The sequence below is a fragment of the Phoenix dactylifera genome, chromosome 4 (genome assembly GCF_009389715.1).
Source record: "Phoenix dactylifera cultivar Barhee BC4 chromosome 4, palm_55x_up_171113_PBpolish2nd_filt_p, whole genome shotgun sequence".
NCBI classification, from domain to species: Eukaryota; Viridiplantae; Streptophyta; class Magnoliopsida; order Arecales; family Arecaceae; genus Phoenix; species Phoenix dactylifera.
In genome coordinates, this window is record NC_052395.1 from 3680138 (window position 1) to 3696548 (window position 16411).

The 16411-nt window shown below is 45.7% G+C and overlaps 1 protein-coding gene across 1 annotated transcript in view; it reads right to left on the minus strand.

Moving 5' to 3' along the window:
- Positions 1-15304: 15304 nt before the first annotated feature.
- The window catches only part of LOC103713325, a 45925-nt gene continuing 44818 nt past the window's right edge, over positions 15305-16411 (minus strand). The window contains 1 exon segment of the mRNA XM_039125346.1: positions 15305-16051. Within this exon segment, the coding sequence (XP_038981274.1) occupies positions 15521-16051 (531 nt within the window). The 3' untranslated portion in view covers positions 15305-15520.

Genomic DNA, 16411 nt, shown 5'->3' on the forward strand with positions numbered 1-16411 from the left:
TTATGATTCATTTGTTATCAATAAATTATGATTCATTAGAGTTAGATTGAAGTCTTGCACAAAGGCACATAATGATCACATAATCTGGTCTATTAGGTATATGATAAAATAATTATTCTATCATGCTTTTGATGCTTGTTCCAAATCACAAATTGCTTTATCATATTTGTAATGAATGTTTTCAAATAAGGTGGTTATTTTACATAGATCTTTTTTTTAATGAAATAACCACATAGAAGTGTATTCTACACATTCATTTGACAGAATATAAAGCTCATAAGCAAGCAAATGATAATGGTGATCTTTACTTCTAATCATGCAAGAATTTCATCAAGATCTATTTCATCTTTTCTGATTTAGTCTTTTAGTAGTTATCAATTTTTCTTCATTAAGTGCATTTCTGAAGAACTCAATTTGGTTCTAATCATTAACAAGTTTTCAGATTGTTATAGGTAAAGATTAACCATATACATATATAATTTGATTTTAGTATTTTGATAATAAATCATTAGTCTCATAAAGAATAAACTGAATTGATATTTCTTCAACTAGAATCTTTTCATTGAATATTCTATACGCATTGCTTGATGAATGATATCCAAGGATAGAAATATCTTTATCAGATTTGGCATTATTTTCAAAAGACCATATCAAGCATATCATAAGCTACTGAAAATATGAAAGATATGCAATAGATCATTTTCTATTTTTCAGAAGATCAATAGAGTTTTCATCAATAATAGATCTAATAGAAACCATATATATGACAAGCAATGATGATAGCTTTTAACAAATCATTTAAGTAGATGATTATCATACAACATTGCCTTCTTCATTTCTTCAAGGATTCTATTGATCCTATTTTACTTATAGTGTTCTTGGTGCAAAAACAATTGCATTCAATATTATTTTCTGTGCACAACTTAATACAAAATTGGTTTTCAACACTATGCCATGATACTTCTTTACTTTCATAGTTTGCAAACCTTTTTCATTTGATCCCTTTTTGTGAGTTTGTGCCAATGCAGAAAATATTTCAATTTAAGTGCCAAGAACAAACCAATGTAAGCTTTTGAAAACTTAGTGTTGGGAAACAACAACTTTAGATTTAGAAATTGATTTTTGTTTGTTTCCTTAGTTAACATGCATAGTAAACTTTGACCTTTCAGAAGATACTCTAAGTAAGCCAATGGCAAGGTCTTTTGAGATTAAGTACATACTAGCATGAGTTGATTTATATTCCAAAGATGGTTTCTTTAATCTTGGTATTCATAGTGCATATATTCAAAGGCATACCAAGTGCACATTTTCATATCTATGATCGATAAACAATAATGCCATGGGATAAAAACTCTCAATCAAGTATATAGAGAATTCATAGAGTTATTCTTAGCAACTTATCCAATAGTGAGTAATCATACTATAAAATGAAGTGATTTGATAATATTTCAAAAGTATTTTCTATATCACAAAATTAATCAATACTTGCAATTCATATTTTAATCAAACTAAAGCAAAAGTAATGATGAGATGCAGGGTTACTGATTTCATTATTATTATTTTTTAATTACTTTCATAAGTGTATTTAAGTTTCACTCTTTAATGTGTGTCTAGAGCACCCATTTGTATGAAGTTCTATTTATTTTATGGGTATCTTGGCACACCTTCATCTACATCTTATATTTTCATTTTGGGTACCCAAGCTTGCTTGGGTCCTTGAGAGTTAGGGACATATGGTTCCTTTTGGAACCCAGATTTGTTTAATTGTGAATAACTTTACACTTGATTTAATTATGATAGAACGATAGGTAAAGTTGTTATGCCATTCTTTTCATGTTTGAAATAAGTTATCTTAGTTAATGGTTTGCTTGGTGAATGATAACCTTTTCTCTAGAGATTTATTATTAAGTAAAGGAGTCAAGCCAAATTTTGATTTATCATAAGCAACACATTGGCTTTCAAACATTATTTTTAATCTTTCTGAACTTACATTGAATTTGTTAATAAGAGATTTTGATTGGTTAATTTCTTCACTTAAATTTTGATTTCTTTAATTAAACTCTGATTTTTTTGAATCAATTGTTCTAAATTTAACCTTAAGCTTTCATTTTCAGAATTTAGTTTATCTTGTTTTCATCACTTAGAGTTTCTTTCTTTTGAAATTTTCAGATTTAGTTTCTTAAGATTTTATTCTTTATAGCTAATTTTTTACATTCACCATACAAATCATGAAAAGCATTTAATAATTCATCATAAGGGAATTCTTCTTGAAAATCATTTGATATAAGGTAGATTCAGATTTTACCTTATCTTCTTGTGCCATGAAGCACAAGTTAGTTACCTCTTGTAGTTCTTTGGAGCTAATATCATCATTGTTGCTCCTAGCTTTCAATTTCTTGCTTGACTCTTCCTTGGTCAAGACTTTCTTGCTTTTTATCTCTTTCTTCCTTTCTTCTTGCTTCCTCTTCTTCTTTGTCTTTAGGAAGCTTTGAATCTTTCGGTGTTTGGAAATGGATCCTTGTTTTCATCACCGAACTCTTTATTTTTTGAACTGTTCTGCCTCGGAGTCGACTCGGGCCTTATTGGAGTTGACTCGGCTAACTTGGGAGTCGACTCTGAAATACTTGGAGTCGACTCGACTGAGGTGGGAGATTCAACACCTTTTTCTGCAGTCTCATTGTTAGTATGTAATTGAAGCACATGTGAGCTAATCTGAGATTTATCATAAATATTTTCTAAAGTATCCCAGATCTCCTTAGCAGATAAGCATGCAGAAATCTTATGAAATATAGATTCATGGATAGCACAATATAGAATGTTCATAGCATTAGCATTCAATTGTGCTAAGTCTTTTTCATTGACAGCTTGAGAGAGTGTATGAGAGTCATTTATAATGATACTCCATATTTTATAGTTTTGTGATTGAACAAAAATGCGCATGTGTGCTTTCCAATATGTGTAGTCTAAGCCATTAAGTAGTGGAGGTCTATCAATTAATTGTCCCTCTTCTAGAAAACTATCTATTTGAGTTGTCATGATCTTTGGCTCTTGATCGTGAGATCAATAATTAATCTTAGAGCACCTGCTCTGATACCACTTGTTGCCCAGTAGATACAACCCAAGAGGGGGGGGTGAATTGGGTCTTTTAAAAACTTTTCAACTACTTCTAATCTTTTAGAGTTAATTAATGCTAAGTTGTATAGATGCACAGTAAAATTTAAACTTAGCAACAGTTTGATGTATAGATTGTGACTTGATTGATTATGCTTGCAACTAAAGGATGCGCGGATAAGAGTTAAGCAAGCAATTTATCTAAGTAAGTAAGTGAGTAAGTTAGACAATGACAAGAAGCATTACAAACACAACAAACATATAGTGGTTCGGTGCACCCCAGCACCTACATCCACTCTCCAAGACCTCTTGGGAATTTCACTATAATCCTACAGATTACAGCCGGTTGTTTTACAAGCTCACAACCCAACTTGTTGTTTTGCGAGATAACAACGAACTCGGTCGGTTTTCACAGGCTCACCGACTAGAACCAACCGATTGTTTTTCCGGGTTCACAATCAAACCCAGTTGGTTTTCCCACAGGCTCACCAACCACAACCTTACAACGATTGTTTTCCGGGTTCACAATCAACCCAGTTGGTTTTTCCAAAGGCTCACCAACCACAACCTTACAACGATTGTTTTCCGGGTTCACAATCAACCCAGTTGGTTTTTCCAAAGGCTCACCAACCACAACCTTACACCGTTGGTTTTTCCTTTGGCTCACCAACAAACCTTAACCCCTTGATTCAATCCCTTGATTGAATCAAGTTACAAGATATTAAAACAAAGGTTTAAAAAACAAATACAAGCTTCTCACTTAAGCAGATATAGCAAATATAAATAAGTAAAGTAAAGAGAAGAAGCCCTCAAAACTAATTCATAGATGGAGGAACTCGGCTTCTTCTTCACTTGACCCTCTTCTGATTTTGCACGAAGTAGAGGATCACCGAGGCAGCACACAGTTGAAGAGAAAGCTTTGGGATTCACTCGGATGCTCTTCTTCTCTCTATTTGCTTTGAATGGCCCTTTTGTGCTTTTGGGAGATTTTTCTTTGAGATCTCTTTCCTAAATATTTTCTCCCACTTCCCTCCTCTCTATCCTAGCTCTCCTCTTGATTTTATAGCTTTAGATGTCGTGGAAATAGAAATCTAGCCGTTAGAGACAAAAATAGAGCCGTTGTGCACAGTCTGCAACTCCTGACAAAGTTTCCGTTGGGATCGGAGTCGACTCGCGCGATCTGGAGTCGACTCGCCTGTTGCAGGAGTCGGCTCGTGCTTTTCTGAAGACGACTCGGCCACTGTTCCAAATTTGAATTAATGTGCATGCCTTGTCCTAGAGTCGACTCGGACCAAACTGGAGTCGACTCGCCAATAGCTGGAGACGACTCGGGCACTTGGGGGTCGGCTCATTCTCAGGAATCCAGAGGACATATTTTCTGATTTTCTTCCTCGAGTCGACTCGGCTCTCAGAGCCCGAAAACTGATCCTCTGTATTTTTTGGGGTCGCGCTGCCTTGGAGTCGACTCGAACTGTCTTGGAGTCGACTCGCCTCTCAGAGACGAAAATACCGTCTTCTGTCTTTGGGGTTGCGCTGCTTCGGAGTCGACTCGGACTTCGCGGGAGTCGACTCGGCTCTCAGTGTCTGAAATTGGCTCTCTGACTTCTTGCCTTGTATTTCTCTGGGAGTCGACTCTTACTTCCTTAGGAGTCGACCTGCCAACCATCGGAGTCGACTCGAGTTCTTCGGGAGTCGACTCGGCTCTCAGGGTCCAAAATATCTTCTCTATGTTTCTGCCTTGTTACTTCCTGGAGTCGACTCGTACTATCCAGGAGTCGACTCGAGGACTATTCTTTTGAATTTTCCTTTGAATTTGCTCTTCCAACTTGAGTCCTTTGAATTTGAAACTTGGGCCAATGAAGTGTAACTTTCTTCCAACTTTTCTTGAGAACTTTGGAGTTCTTCTTGTGTTCTTCCAACTTGCTATGTTCCTTGCAAAATAAATATCTTTCTCCTTGCAACACAAACATTAGTATTTATACTTCAAGGTTTTGTGATCATCAAAATCAATCTTTAAATCAATCTTTGGGTCATCAAATGCACTGTAACCGGACGAGGCCAAGCCCGAACCTGAGCCTACGCCAACAGAGCGGACCCCGAGCTTGGCGTGGGCTCTGCACGTCGATGGCTCTTCAAACTCGGAGGGTAACGGAGCAGGTCTCATCCTCACGAGCCCGGATGGGGTGGTTGCCGAACAAGCTCTACGCCTCGAGTTTCCTGCTTCCAACAACATGGCGGAATATGAAGCGCTCGTCGCCGGGCTCAAGCTAGCCAGAGAGCTAGGAGTAAAGGACCTGAGGGCCTTCAGCGATTCTCAGCTCGTCGTCAACTAATCCTGGGTGACTTCGAAGCCAGAGACCCCACAATGCAGGAGTATCTTCGGAAGGTACGGGACCTCACCTCGACCCTGAATTCTTTCCACATCCAACATGTCGCCAGGTCAGAGAACCTTAGAGCCGACCAGCTGTCAAAGCTAGCATCCTCTCGTATGTGCGAGCTTCCCAGAACGGCGGCACTAGAATATCTCCAAAAACCCAGTACGGAGGAGCTCGAGCAGGCCCTTGCATTGAGTTTGAGCCAAGCTAGATGGACGAGCTCATCAGCTATCTGCAAGACGAAGTCCTCCCCAGTGATGAACGTGAGGCTCGCCGAGTGAAGCGTTCTGCCGCCTGGTACATATTGCACGAGGGAAAGCTTTATCGAATATCTTTCACCTCTCCCCTCCTCAGATGCCTCCGCCCGACAGAGGCTGATTATGCAATGCGTGAAGTCCCATGAAGGAATTTGTGGAAATCATCTGGGGGGACGAGCAGTGGCCCATAAGATTTTGCGCCAAGGATACTACTGGCCGACACTCTAGAAAGATGCCTTCGACTTCGTCCGAATGTGCGACCAATGCCAGAGGAACGCCAATGTCCAACGCCGACCCTCGGCTCCGTTAACCTCCATCAGCTCTCCTTGGCCTTTTGCCCAGTGGGGGATCGACATCTTGGGGACCATTCCCTCTGGCGACCGGGCAAAGAAAATTCCTAGTCGTCTCCATCGACTATTTTACCAAGTGGGTGGAAGCCGAGCTGCTCGCCCGGATCACCGAGCAGAAGATGCGGAATTTTGTCTGGAAGTCAATAATCTGCAGATTCGGACTCCCCCGCATCCTCATATCAGACAATGGCCGCCAGTTCGACAACCTCCGCTTTAGAGAATTCTGCTCCGAGCTTGGCATCGACCACCGCTTCACCTCGGTCGCGCACCCTCAGACAAACGGAGAAACCGAGGTGACAAATCGTACTATTTTGCAGGGGCTCAAAGCCAGGCTCGACAAATCCAAAGGACAGTGGGTCGAAGACCTATACAATGTCTTGTGGGCTTACCGGACCACATTCTGTGTCCCCACCGGCGAGACTCCCTTCAATTTAACATATGGAACGGAAGCTGTCATCCCGTTGGAGATCGGGCTCCCTTCTCCGAGGGTAGAACACTATGATGCCAGCTCCAACTCCTCACAGCTCCGAAACAACCTGGACCTAATCGAGGAGACAAGGAAGGCCGCCCAAGTTCGCATGGCAAGGTACCAGCAAAAGACAGCGCAGTACTACAACGCCAGAGTCAAAATTAAATCCTTCAAAGCAGGGGACCTCGTCCTTAGAAGAGCCGAGGCCTCCCGACCGACCGAGCAAGGAAAACTGGCTCCAAATTGGGAGGGACCTTATCGAGTCACATACGTCCGGCGGCCCGGAACTTACAAGCTGGAGTCTCTCGACGGGACTCCCATTCCACGAAGCTGGAGTTCTGAAAATCTCCGCGTGTACTACCAGTAGAACCCCGAAGGGTTTCCCATTTTTTAATCATAAATCTCATTTTACAACAGCTTATGTGCCTTGTTCAAATCCGCCAATTCTCTTAATGATTGTCTCATGGTACCAGCTCGTCATTCAGCATAGAGCGGAGCCGGGCACCTTGACGAAACCTTGGAGCATCAAACATCGAGCTCGGCTCGATCTCCATCAAACATCGAGCTCGGTTCGATCTCCATCAAACATCGAGCTCGGCTCGATCTCCATCAAACATCGAGCTCGGCTCGATCTCCGCCAGATACCTCGACCACGGTCGGGATGCCCCGATACTTCGCGATGATGAAGCACCTACGTGGTCTCCCCGAAGATGTTCGTGAGTTCGTGAGTTCGTGAGCTCGAGGTGCAGCCTCCATCAAACATCGAGCTCGGCTCGATCTCCATCAAATATCGAGCTCGGCTCGATCTCCATCAAACATCGAGCTCGGCTCGATCTCCATCAAACATCGAGCTCAGCTCGATCTCCGCCAGATACCTCGACCACGGTCGGGATGCCCCGATACTTCGGGATGATGGAGCACCTACGTGGTCTCCCCGAAGATGTTCGTGAGTTCGTGAGTTCGTGAGCTCGAGGTGCAGCCTCCATCAAACATCGAGCTCGGCTCGATCTCCATCAAACATCGAGCTCGGCTCGATCTCCATCAAACATCGAGCTCGGCTCGATCTCCTATTTGTGATCAGTGAAACATCCGTGATAGGCAACAATCTCTGATGGCAATTGGCTTCTATTTATGCCGGCGTCCCCAAAGAATGGACTCCGAGCAGAAGAGTATCCTCAAAATCGCCAGGCGAAGTTCACAGCCTCGGCGTAAGACGCTCATGGTACCAGGTACCCATTCAATTAATGTCTTTACATTATTTCATTTACTTCATTCCTGATTAATTAGTTACCTGAATGAAACCCCGGCCAGCGTCGAGGTACCTGGTCGGGCCAATCATTGCTCGGCCTCACCCGTCCCACATGCACTATTCGATAGCGAGCTATAGCCTAATTTATACCGGCAGCTCGATGAATCCTCATCCCGAGCTTCGGGACATCCGACTTGGTTGTCGAAAGAAGTCCGACAATCCGCCTCGGCAACCTAAGGTCCGAGTTTGAAATCCGAATAAAGTTCGAGTTTAGTGACTTGTGGTCCTGGGGCTCGGCCGAATTCTGAGCTAAGCTCGAAAAGGCTTGCCGAGCCTAAGCGTATCCTAGACATAAGCATCGCGATATCACTGGTCGAAGGTCCGAGCAGCGAAAATTCATACCTAAGCTCGGACTAGACAAATATGCCAAACTTGAACGCAGATCTAACTGCATAGCGGACGAAATTGGGGCTGCAGAGCCCAAGTACTTGGAACCTAAAGCGGATCCAAGTTAAGAAACCTAGGACTACCGAAAATCAAAACACAAGCCAATTGCGAGTTACGAAAAATATCTATTCAAAGGTATTCATTTAAAGGAGCCCGTAGGCTAAGTACAAAGCTCGAGCTCGGCCTCAACAGTATGGAGGCCATCCCAATTTACAAAAAGAAAAACGAAAAACTTTAAGGCTCGGCCCTACTGTCCTCGACGACTTCAGGAACGGCTGGCTCCTCCGCAACCGAGGCCTCTACCTCAGTAGCCTCAGCAGCCTCAGGAGCAACCTTAGGAGCAGCCTCAGGAGCAGCCTCGGCGACCTCGGGAGCAGCCTCGCCCGCCTCGGCCGAGCCCTCCTGGTCAGCCCCGTCAGATGCCGGAGCTTCCGCCTCCGCCCCGGGCTCCTCGACCCTCGCTCCTGGTTGAAGCAGGTTAAGGTCGAAGTCTGGAAGAAGTCGCCGCAGCTGGTTGCGGAAGTCCTTGAAGCCCTGGATGAGCCCGTTTACGCCTTCCTCTTCCAGTAAGTCGCGAAACTCTTCCGATTCACGGAAGAGTTTAACGGCGTCTTGGGCCTGCTCCCGAGCCTCCTTCTCCCGAGCCTCGTGGTAGGCAGCCTTCCGCTCCAAATTTTTTATTTTTTGTTCGCGATCGACGAGCAAAGATTGCGCGTCAAGCAAACGGGCCTCGAGCTCTTGGGCCTTAAGGTGAGCTTCCCCCACCTCCTGCTCACGGATAGCGAGCGATGACTCGGCCTCCGCCAGACGAGCCTCCGCGGCGCGCACTTCAGATCTGACAAGTGCGTGCGCACCCTTCTCCTCTTCGAACTCGGCGGTCAGAGCCCGAATCTCGCCCTCGGACGCCCCTATTCTTGTCTGGAGCTCCAAGCGCTCGGTCTCGGATACCAGGCGCCTCGCCTCAGCCTCCTCATGCCCCCGCTGATGCCTTCAGGCTCGCTCCCGATAATCCTGGATTATATGCATCAGCGTCTCCGTCTCGTGCAGATGCTGCAAAAAAGGGACGTGAGAAACGAATTTAAAATAAACTTGCACCAATATAGTTGCACAAATAAAGAGGTTAACTTACCCGGACGGAAGAGCAAATGGCAGAGTCCATGAAGGCGCCATAGTTCATGGACCGGATCTTGGCCTGGTCAGCCGGGAGCAGCGCGACCCGAAGAACCTCGCGCGCTACCTGGGGGTTATCGAGAGCCGAGTCGCCCTCGAAAACCGCCCACCCGGGAGCGTAAGGCACCCGCTCCCGGGGGCCCGATGAGCCCGGAAGGCCGGCCTCGGCTGGCCTGGGCGGAGCCAACCCCGCAGCTTCTTGACTATTCCCCGGCTCGGGACTGGGGAATTGGGGTCGGACAGGCGGCCGACCTGACTGCCGCAAAGTGGGGGGGGGCGCGCAAGTACCAAATCCGCCGTTGAGGTCCTCCCTCCCTGGTCGGTACCCGGGGCTTCCTGCCGACCAGGAATTTGCAAAATTGGCGCCGGGCACGGGAGCGCCATCGCGACTCCACCGGAGATTGCGTCCCTGGAACGTGGGCCCTCCCTCCGACCAGCTTCAAAATGCGCATTGCTGGGAGCGCCCGTCTCGGCCGCCGTGGTCGCCGAGACCTTCGCTTTCTTCTTCGGCTCGGTCGGCTCCCCCGCGAGCTTGGCCGCCCTCTTCTGAAAACGGGCATACAAGACCTCGCTCTTAGTCACCATTTTTGCAATATCTGCAAAGACGAGCAGGATTAGCACAGAATAATAGCAAAATAAAAGTAACTCTCTCTTATTACCCTTACCCTGAGGACGCGCCGAGCTCAGGCCAACATTCACTAGAGCGTCCTCGCTTATGAGGCCACTCAGCAGAATACCGTCCCCGAGGCTGCGAACGGTGTCAAGGATCCCCTCCTTGCGCGAAGAAAGCTTGGGGACTTTATTGACGGCCCTAAGTCGGCTCGGCCTCCACCTAGGGTCGAACCCCCATGTCCGCTCGGAGCCTAGGAAGAAGAATTTCTTCTTCCACTCACGAATGGACGATGGGGCGCCCTGGAAGAGTGGCCGACCCGCCCGAAGGGCGACGTAGAGCCACTCTCCGTCTCCCGGGTTCGACTTCAACATGAAAAGTCGCCGGAAAACGTTCACAGAGGTCGGAATCCCGAACGCCAAACACAGCGACAGAAAACCGACGATTGTCCTCCAGGCATTCGGAGCGAGTTGCGCCGGGACCAACTGGTACTCCGTGAGCAGCTCGTTCACGAACCCGTGAAAAGGAAATCGTAGGCCGGCCCAAAGTGCCTCCAGGTACACTCCGATCCGGCCTACCGGGGGATTCGTTATCCGATCCCCCGGTCTGGCGAGCTCCAAACGGAACCCTCATAGAGGAAAGAACCATTCCTCGATCATCTCGACCTCCAACTCGCTCATAATGGACTTAGTATCACTCGGACCGGGACCCATTAGGAAGAAGAAAGGAAAGGATTCTGGGAGGATAGAAAAAAGGAGGGACCTGTGAAGGACGCCGGAGATAAGAAGCTTCGGACTGAGAAAAGCTGGAGGAAGGAGACAATAAGAAAGTAGCAGGAGGCCAGGTGAGGATTTATATAAATCCCTCCAACGGCCCAGATCAGCGAGAAAAAATGCTGCTCCCCGTCCAGATCACGGCGCGTGTTGGCCCGAAAGATGGAGCGCCATATTCAATTCGGGCTGACGCATCGAACACAGAAGCGCCTCGTCGGATCGTGCGGCCCTATCATGAGCCCACGACGCGAGGACGCTTCGGAGAAGGCACCCTAATAATGAGACGTTTCGGGAAAGAAGAGACGCCGCCTATTAAAACCACCTCGAAGCGCACGATAATTCGAAACGCGCGATAATTCGAAATTTCCTTAACTCATAATGGCCCGACTAAAACTACTTCCCGCGCTCAAGCTGGTGGCCAGCTGGAACTCGGAAGTCGGGGGGTAGTGTTGGGGGGGAAACCCAAGTCGTGCCAGTCCAAAGGCGCTCGGCCAGGGAGCGCCGACCAGAAAGGCGCTCGACCAGAAGGGCGCCCGACCAGAAAGGCGCTCGACCAGAAAGGCGCCCGCCGAGCAACTAGCTCGGCTCGGCGCCCGACCAGGTGCCGAGCCCATGCCTTGTCCAAATATCCAACCTCAACCTAATCCCTTAGAGAATATGACAACCAAATACCCGACCCCATCGTACTCTGTTTCTGTCATCAAGCCATTAAGGCACGTGATCTCCGCAGGCCTTCGGCACGTCCTACCATTAATGCGCGTGACCCCTGCAGACCTCCAATGCACCCAACCATTAAATGGACACGGCTCAAGACGATCTCCGGATCACTGGACCATCAAAGCGTATGGCTCTCCCTAATCACCGGTTCACTCAGCAATCAATGCACTTGCCATCCACGAACCCTAGGCCCACCACGGCCGGCGGTTCAACCACTCCAACAGGTCCGATCAACTATGACAGTTCGCTGACTCCGGTGTGATCCGGTCTTATTCTCCCCAAAGCCATTAATGAGCATGATCGTACCCAATTATCACAAAGAGACAATCTACCCCGTCACCTCTCAGGTAACACAATATCCTTCTATAAAAGGGAACCTGGGGGGAAAGAAAAGGGGAGGAACACACGAGAACAAACATTCTTCTCTTTTACTCCACTCATATACTAGCCCCCTCTGACTTAAGCATCGGAGGGCCGGCGCTGGAGATCCCGGCCACCGGCTTTCTTGCAGGACTCTTCGAGGAGGACGCCGCCAGCTGACGCGCCGCCAACTACTGTTCCAACAGCGGAGCTCCTCCCCTCTCAGCCCACGGTCGCCCCCGGGTCCAATTTCCAGCAACAAGTTGGATAATAAATACCAGAAAGAACATTAGTAGCATTATAAAAACTAAGCAAAAAATCTTCCAAAATTTTTTCTTTATTCCAATCAATTTCAGTCAATGTAAAGCCTAATCCACGATCATTAATATATGCACTTAATAAGTTTTTATATAGGTATGCATCATGTATCATGCTATATGTTGAGTTCCAACGAGTAATTACATCAAGTTTAAATTTTTTAAAACGTTTACCATGATTTATACATAGTTCCTTAAATTCTTGAAGTCTTGATCTTGAAGCATGAATAAAAGAAACTGCATTTCTAATTTTTGAAATGACATCTTGAATCATGCCCATACCAGCTTGAACAGAAAGATTTAAGATATGACATGCACATCTAATATGCAATAAATTTTCATTTAATATGGGATGCAATGAGTCCTTTAATAATGTAACAGCATAATTATTATTTGATGCATTATCAAAAGTAATCGACATAATTTTATCATTAATATTATATGAACATGCAGTTTGATAAATAGCATTTGAAATTTGTTACCCAGAATGTGGAAAATCAAAAGCACGAAAAGCAAGAATACGTTTATTTAATTGCCAATCATCATCAATATAATGAGGAGTAATGACAATAAAATAATTACTACCTACAGATGCTGACCAAATATCAGAAGTTAATGAAATTTTTACATTTAAAGTAGAGAGTGTTTCAATTAAACTTTGTCTCATTGCTAAAAAGTTAGTCATAGCTACTCTTCTAAATGTACGCCTACTAGTTCTTTTGTAAGCAGGTTGTAGGTTTAATTGAACATATTCTTCAAAATTAAAAGATTCACATAAACTAAAATGTAATTCATCCTTAAATATCCATTTTACAAGTGCTTTTCTTTGATTTTCATGATTATATGCAAAATTACCTACAAGTGATCTCCCTTGTATATTAAGGGTACTTTGAGCATGAGAATCATGCATCCTATGACTCTCTTGATGTCTTTTTAAATGGCCTGTTCCCCCACTACTACTACAACTATAAAGTTTGGCACATTTTTTACATTTTGTTTTCCAGACTCCATCAACCATAATTCCATCAAATTCATTCCATACAGCACTAGTCCTCTTACGAGAAGAGGTTTGATCTTCACTCGGTTCACTAGTTCTAGAGGAATTAGGAACATGGGGTTGGGGATTAATTTCTTCTTCCTCAGAAATAGGAGGAATGCCAAAATAACTTTCTTCAAAAGATGACATATCTAAATTGATGAATGCAAAAAATAAAAACTAACCACAATGAGGAATTGAGTAGAGGGTCAGAGGGCAGAGGTAGAGCCGAGATTTCTGAGCTTCCTCTTCTGCTCTCAACAGGAGTGACCTTCTCTTCTCAACAAGAACCTCCTCTTGTGTAGCACTTGAACACTTGCTAAATGCAAACTAAAAATTAAATTGCTAGAAGAGCACTTTAGAAGAGAGAAATAGTAGTAGTAGAGAAGGAGAGAATAGTTGGTTTGGTGTGGTGAGAATGAGGAAGGAAAGGGGTATTTATAGGACTCCAAATATTTTTTTTTCCAAATACCCCTCAAATTAGCCGTTTTTGGACTGTTGGGAGGGGTATTTTGGGTAAAAACCAAAAAATAGCCGTTTGAAAACGGCTATTTTTTCCCCCTGCCAGACGGGCCGTGCCAGGCACGGCCGTTAACGGTGCCAAACGGGCCGTGCCTGGCACGGCCCATTTCGCGGCCCGTGATGGGCCATGCCTGGCACGACCCATCTCGTGCCAGGGCCCGGCACGGCCCACCATCCCACGGGCCTAGGGCCGGGCCGGGCTTAGCTTTTAGCCCGGCACGGCCCGTTTACGAAGCGGGCCGGGCCAGGCACGGCCCGTTTATTCTGTGGCCCGATGGGCCTAGGCCGGGCCGGCCCGGCACGGCCCGATGCCCATGTCTACCGAACGTTCGAGCATTCCTTGCTACCCAAATCTGGTAAGCTGTGCAAGTCGAACTAACGGCCTCTAGTCGTAACAGTGGCATACCCGCCCATCGACGGATGGCCTGCAAGAACAGGTCCCTCTGGCTCCAAGCCTCCCTTGCGATCCCCGACAGTCGCCAAGCTGCTCTCGCCCATGCACACTAACACCGCATGGTCCACCGTCTCATTAACATCGCAGATCCCGCACTCTGAGAGAATTCGTAGTCCACAACCATTGAAAACTGCTTTTGTTAGTAGGTGGTCCTAAACCACCTTCAATAAGAACAGTGCAACTCTCGGATGGAAGCCCAGACGCCAAATCCACACACAATCTGATCCCAACGCATGCTCCGGCCAAAGGACGCGAGAGATATCCCCCACTCTTAACACCAGTCCTATGCGAGGTACTCCAAACTCGAATATCTGGACCTGCACACCTCGAAATTGGCAAGGACCGAACCCTGTCGACAAGATGCGTCCCAAAGACATGACTCAATCTAGTCTCATCCCATGCAGCCCCTCTGGGACAAAGAAGTCGTACCCGCAGACCCTCCGCTATCCCAACTTTGACCATGGTAGGCCAAAGCTGCGGGAGAAAGGCGTCCACTCACGAATCTCCAGTCACATCGATGCTCCGCCCATCATCTATCAGCCACCTGGTGTGTACCGATACATTTGGCAAGAACCTCACTATCTCTCGCCACATGAATGAACATCTCCATCCGCCCTTGGTCGGCGCCGCCGCCCTGTCATAGTGGGCTCCAGGATGAAACGGGCTGCATGTCAATGCCTCACACCTCTCCGAAAGGGATAGAACTTCAAAACCGCCCTCACTAAAAATAGACAGATGCTTTCCAGACCACCAGATGCACCCCATGAAGACAAGTAAGTTGCTGCATTTGCTGGCGGTCAATTCAGGTAACAATGATTTTAAACCCAACAAGCATAAAAAAAAATAGCAAGTTACACACTTCCGAGGACTTACGAAATCTGCCAATCATAAAATATAATAGTAACTGCATTATGGGAACAATTATCCGGGTGCATGTAACACCACCTGCAGTGCGGCTTGGTTTGATCTTCTATTATCAAGATAGGGTCACCTCTGACAAACTCCAAATCCAAGTGGTAGGAAGAATCGTCTACATATATCACTCTAATAAAAGGTGGATGAGAGTTTCTTACCCTTCAGTCACGCGAGAGAGAGAAAAATAATCTATCATATATCACAGAACTAACATATCTAGTAAAATGCTTGGTGAAGCTAAACATCAGACAGAAGAAAGCGGTTTGCTACTCACTAGCTCCCTTGGCGAAAGCTAAGCTAGAAGGGAAAAAAACATACATTGCAATGAGATAATACAATAACAGCAAATAAACAAAAAGAATGGAGTGGGTAAAAAAAGATCAAAAAATTAAGGAAAAGAATGGGATTCAGCAGCAGTCATTGTGGGAGGTGGTGCCTGTGTGATAGGTGGTGCCCCTGTGACAGGCGGAACTTGAGCACCCTCTGCGGAAGCAGCTGGGCTGCCCACAGGTTCAGAGACTGGAGGATTGCTATGTATTTGCTCGGCAGGTGGCGGCGCCTCCAACATTAATGGTTTATCTGGCTCTGCCTGTGAACTGCCCTGGGTGGCGGTAGAATTGCTCTCTGCCGCAGCAGGAGCAGTGCTTTGTCCCGAAGTGGGAGTAGGGGTCTGTGTTGCAGAAGTAGGAAGCTTTTTAATTGTAATAGGAGGAGCTGAAAGAGATGCCATCCCTGGGGGAAGGATCTCTATGGGAGGCTTCTTTCCAGCTTCCCCTAAGCTCGTAAGCTTTGTATCCTCAAGTGAAGCCAAAAATGCAGCAGCAGCATCAGTTTTTACAGAGGGTGTATGCTCAAGCTCCTTTTGTAGCATCTTATTCCATGCTTGGACCAGGTTCTTCAGTGTTGGGCGACCATGGGCCTAAAAAATATAAATATATATATATTAGAGGCCTGGCAATCCCACAAGATGGCTCTGTTTAGATTTTAAATAAACAATGCAAGCTTTCCCACTAGTACCATTTTAATGACAAATAAATAAACAAGGAAAAACTATGATTCTAGATAACAGTGGAGGCCTTTCATCTTTTTGAGCGTACCACTGAACTATAAAGTGCACACCAAAATAAGTTGCACCATGCCATAGTTTCAGAGCATCGCAACAATTAATCAGGTATATTCATTTGTTTCATAATTGTATCAGCCCTTCTAAAGAACCTAATAGGCTAATTTTCTGTTCAACAGACCAAATTATATGACATCAAGGGCTAGAAAACACTGA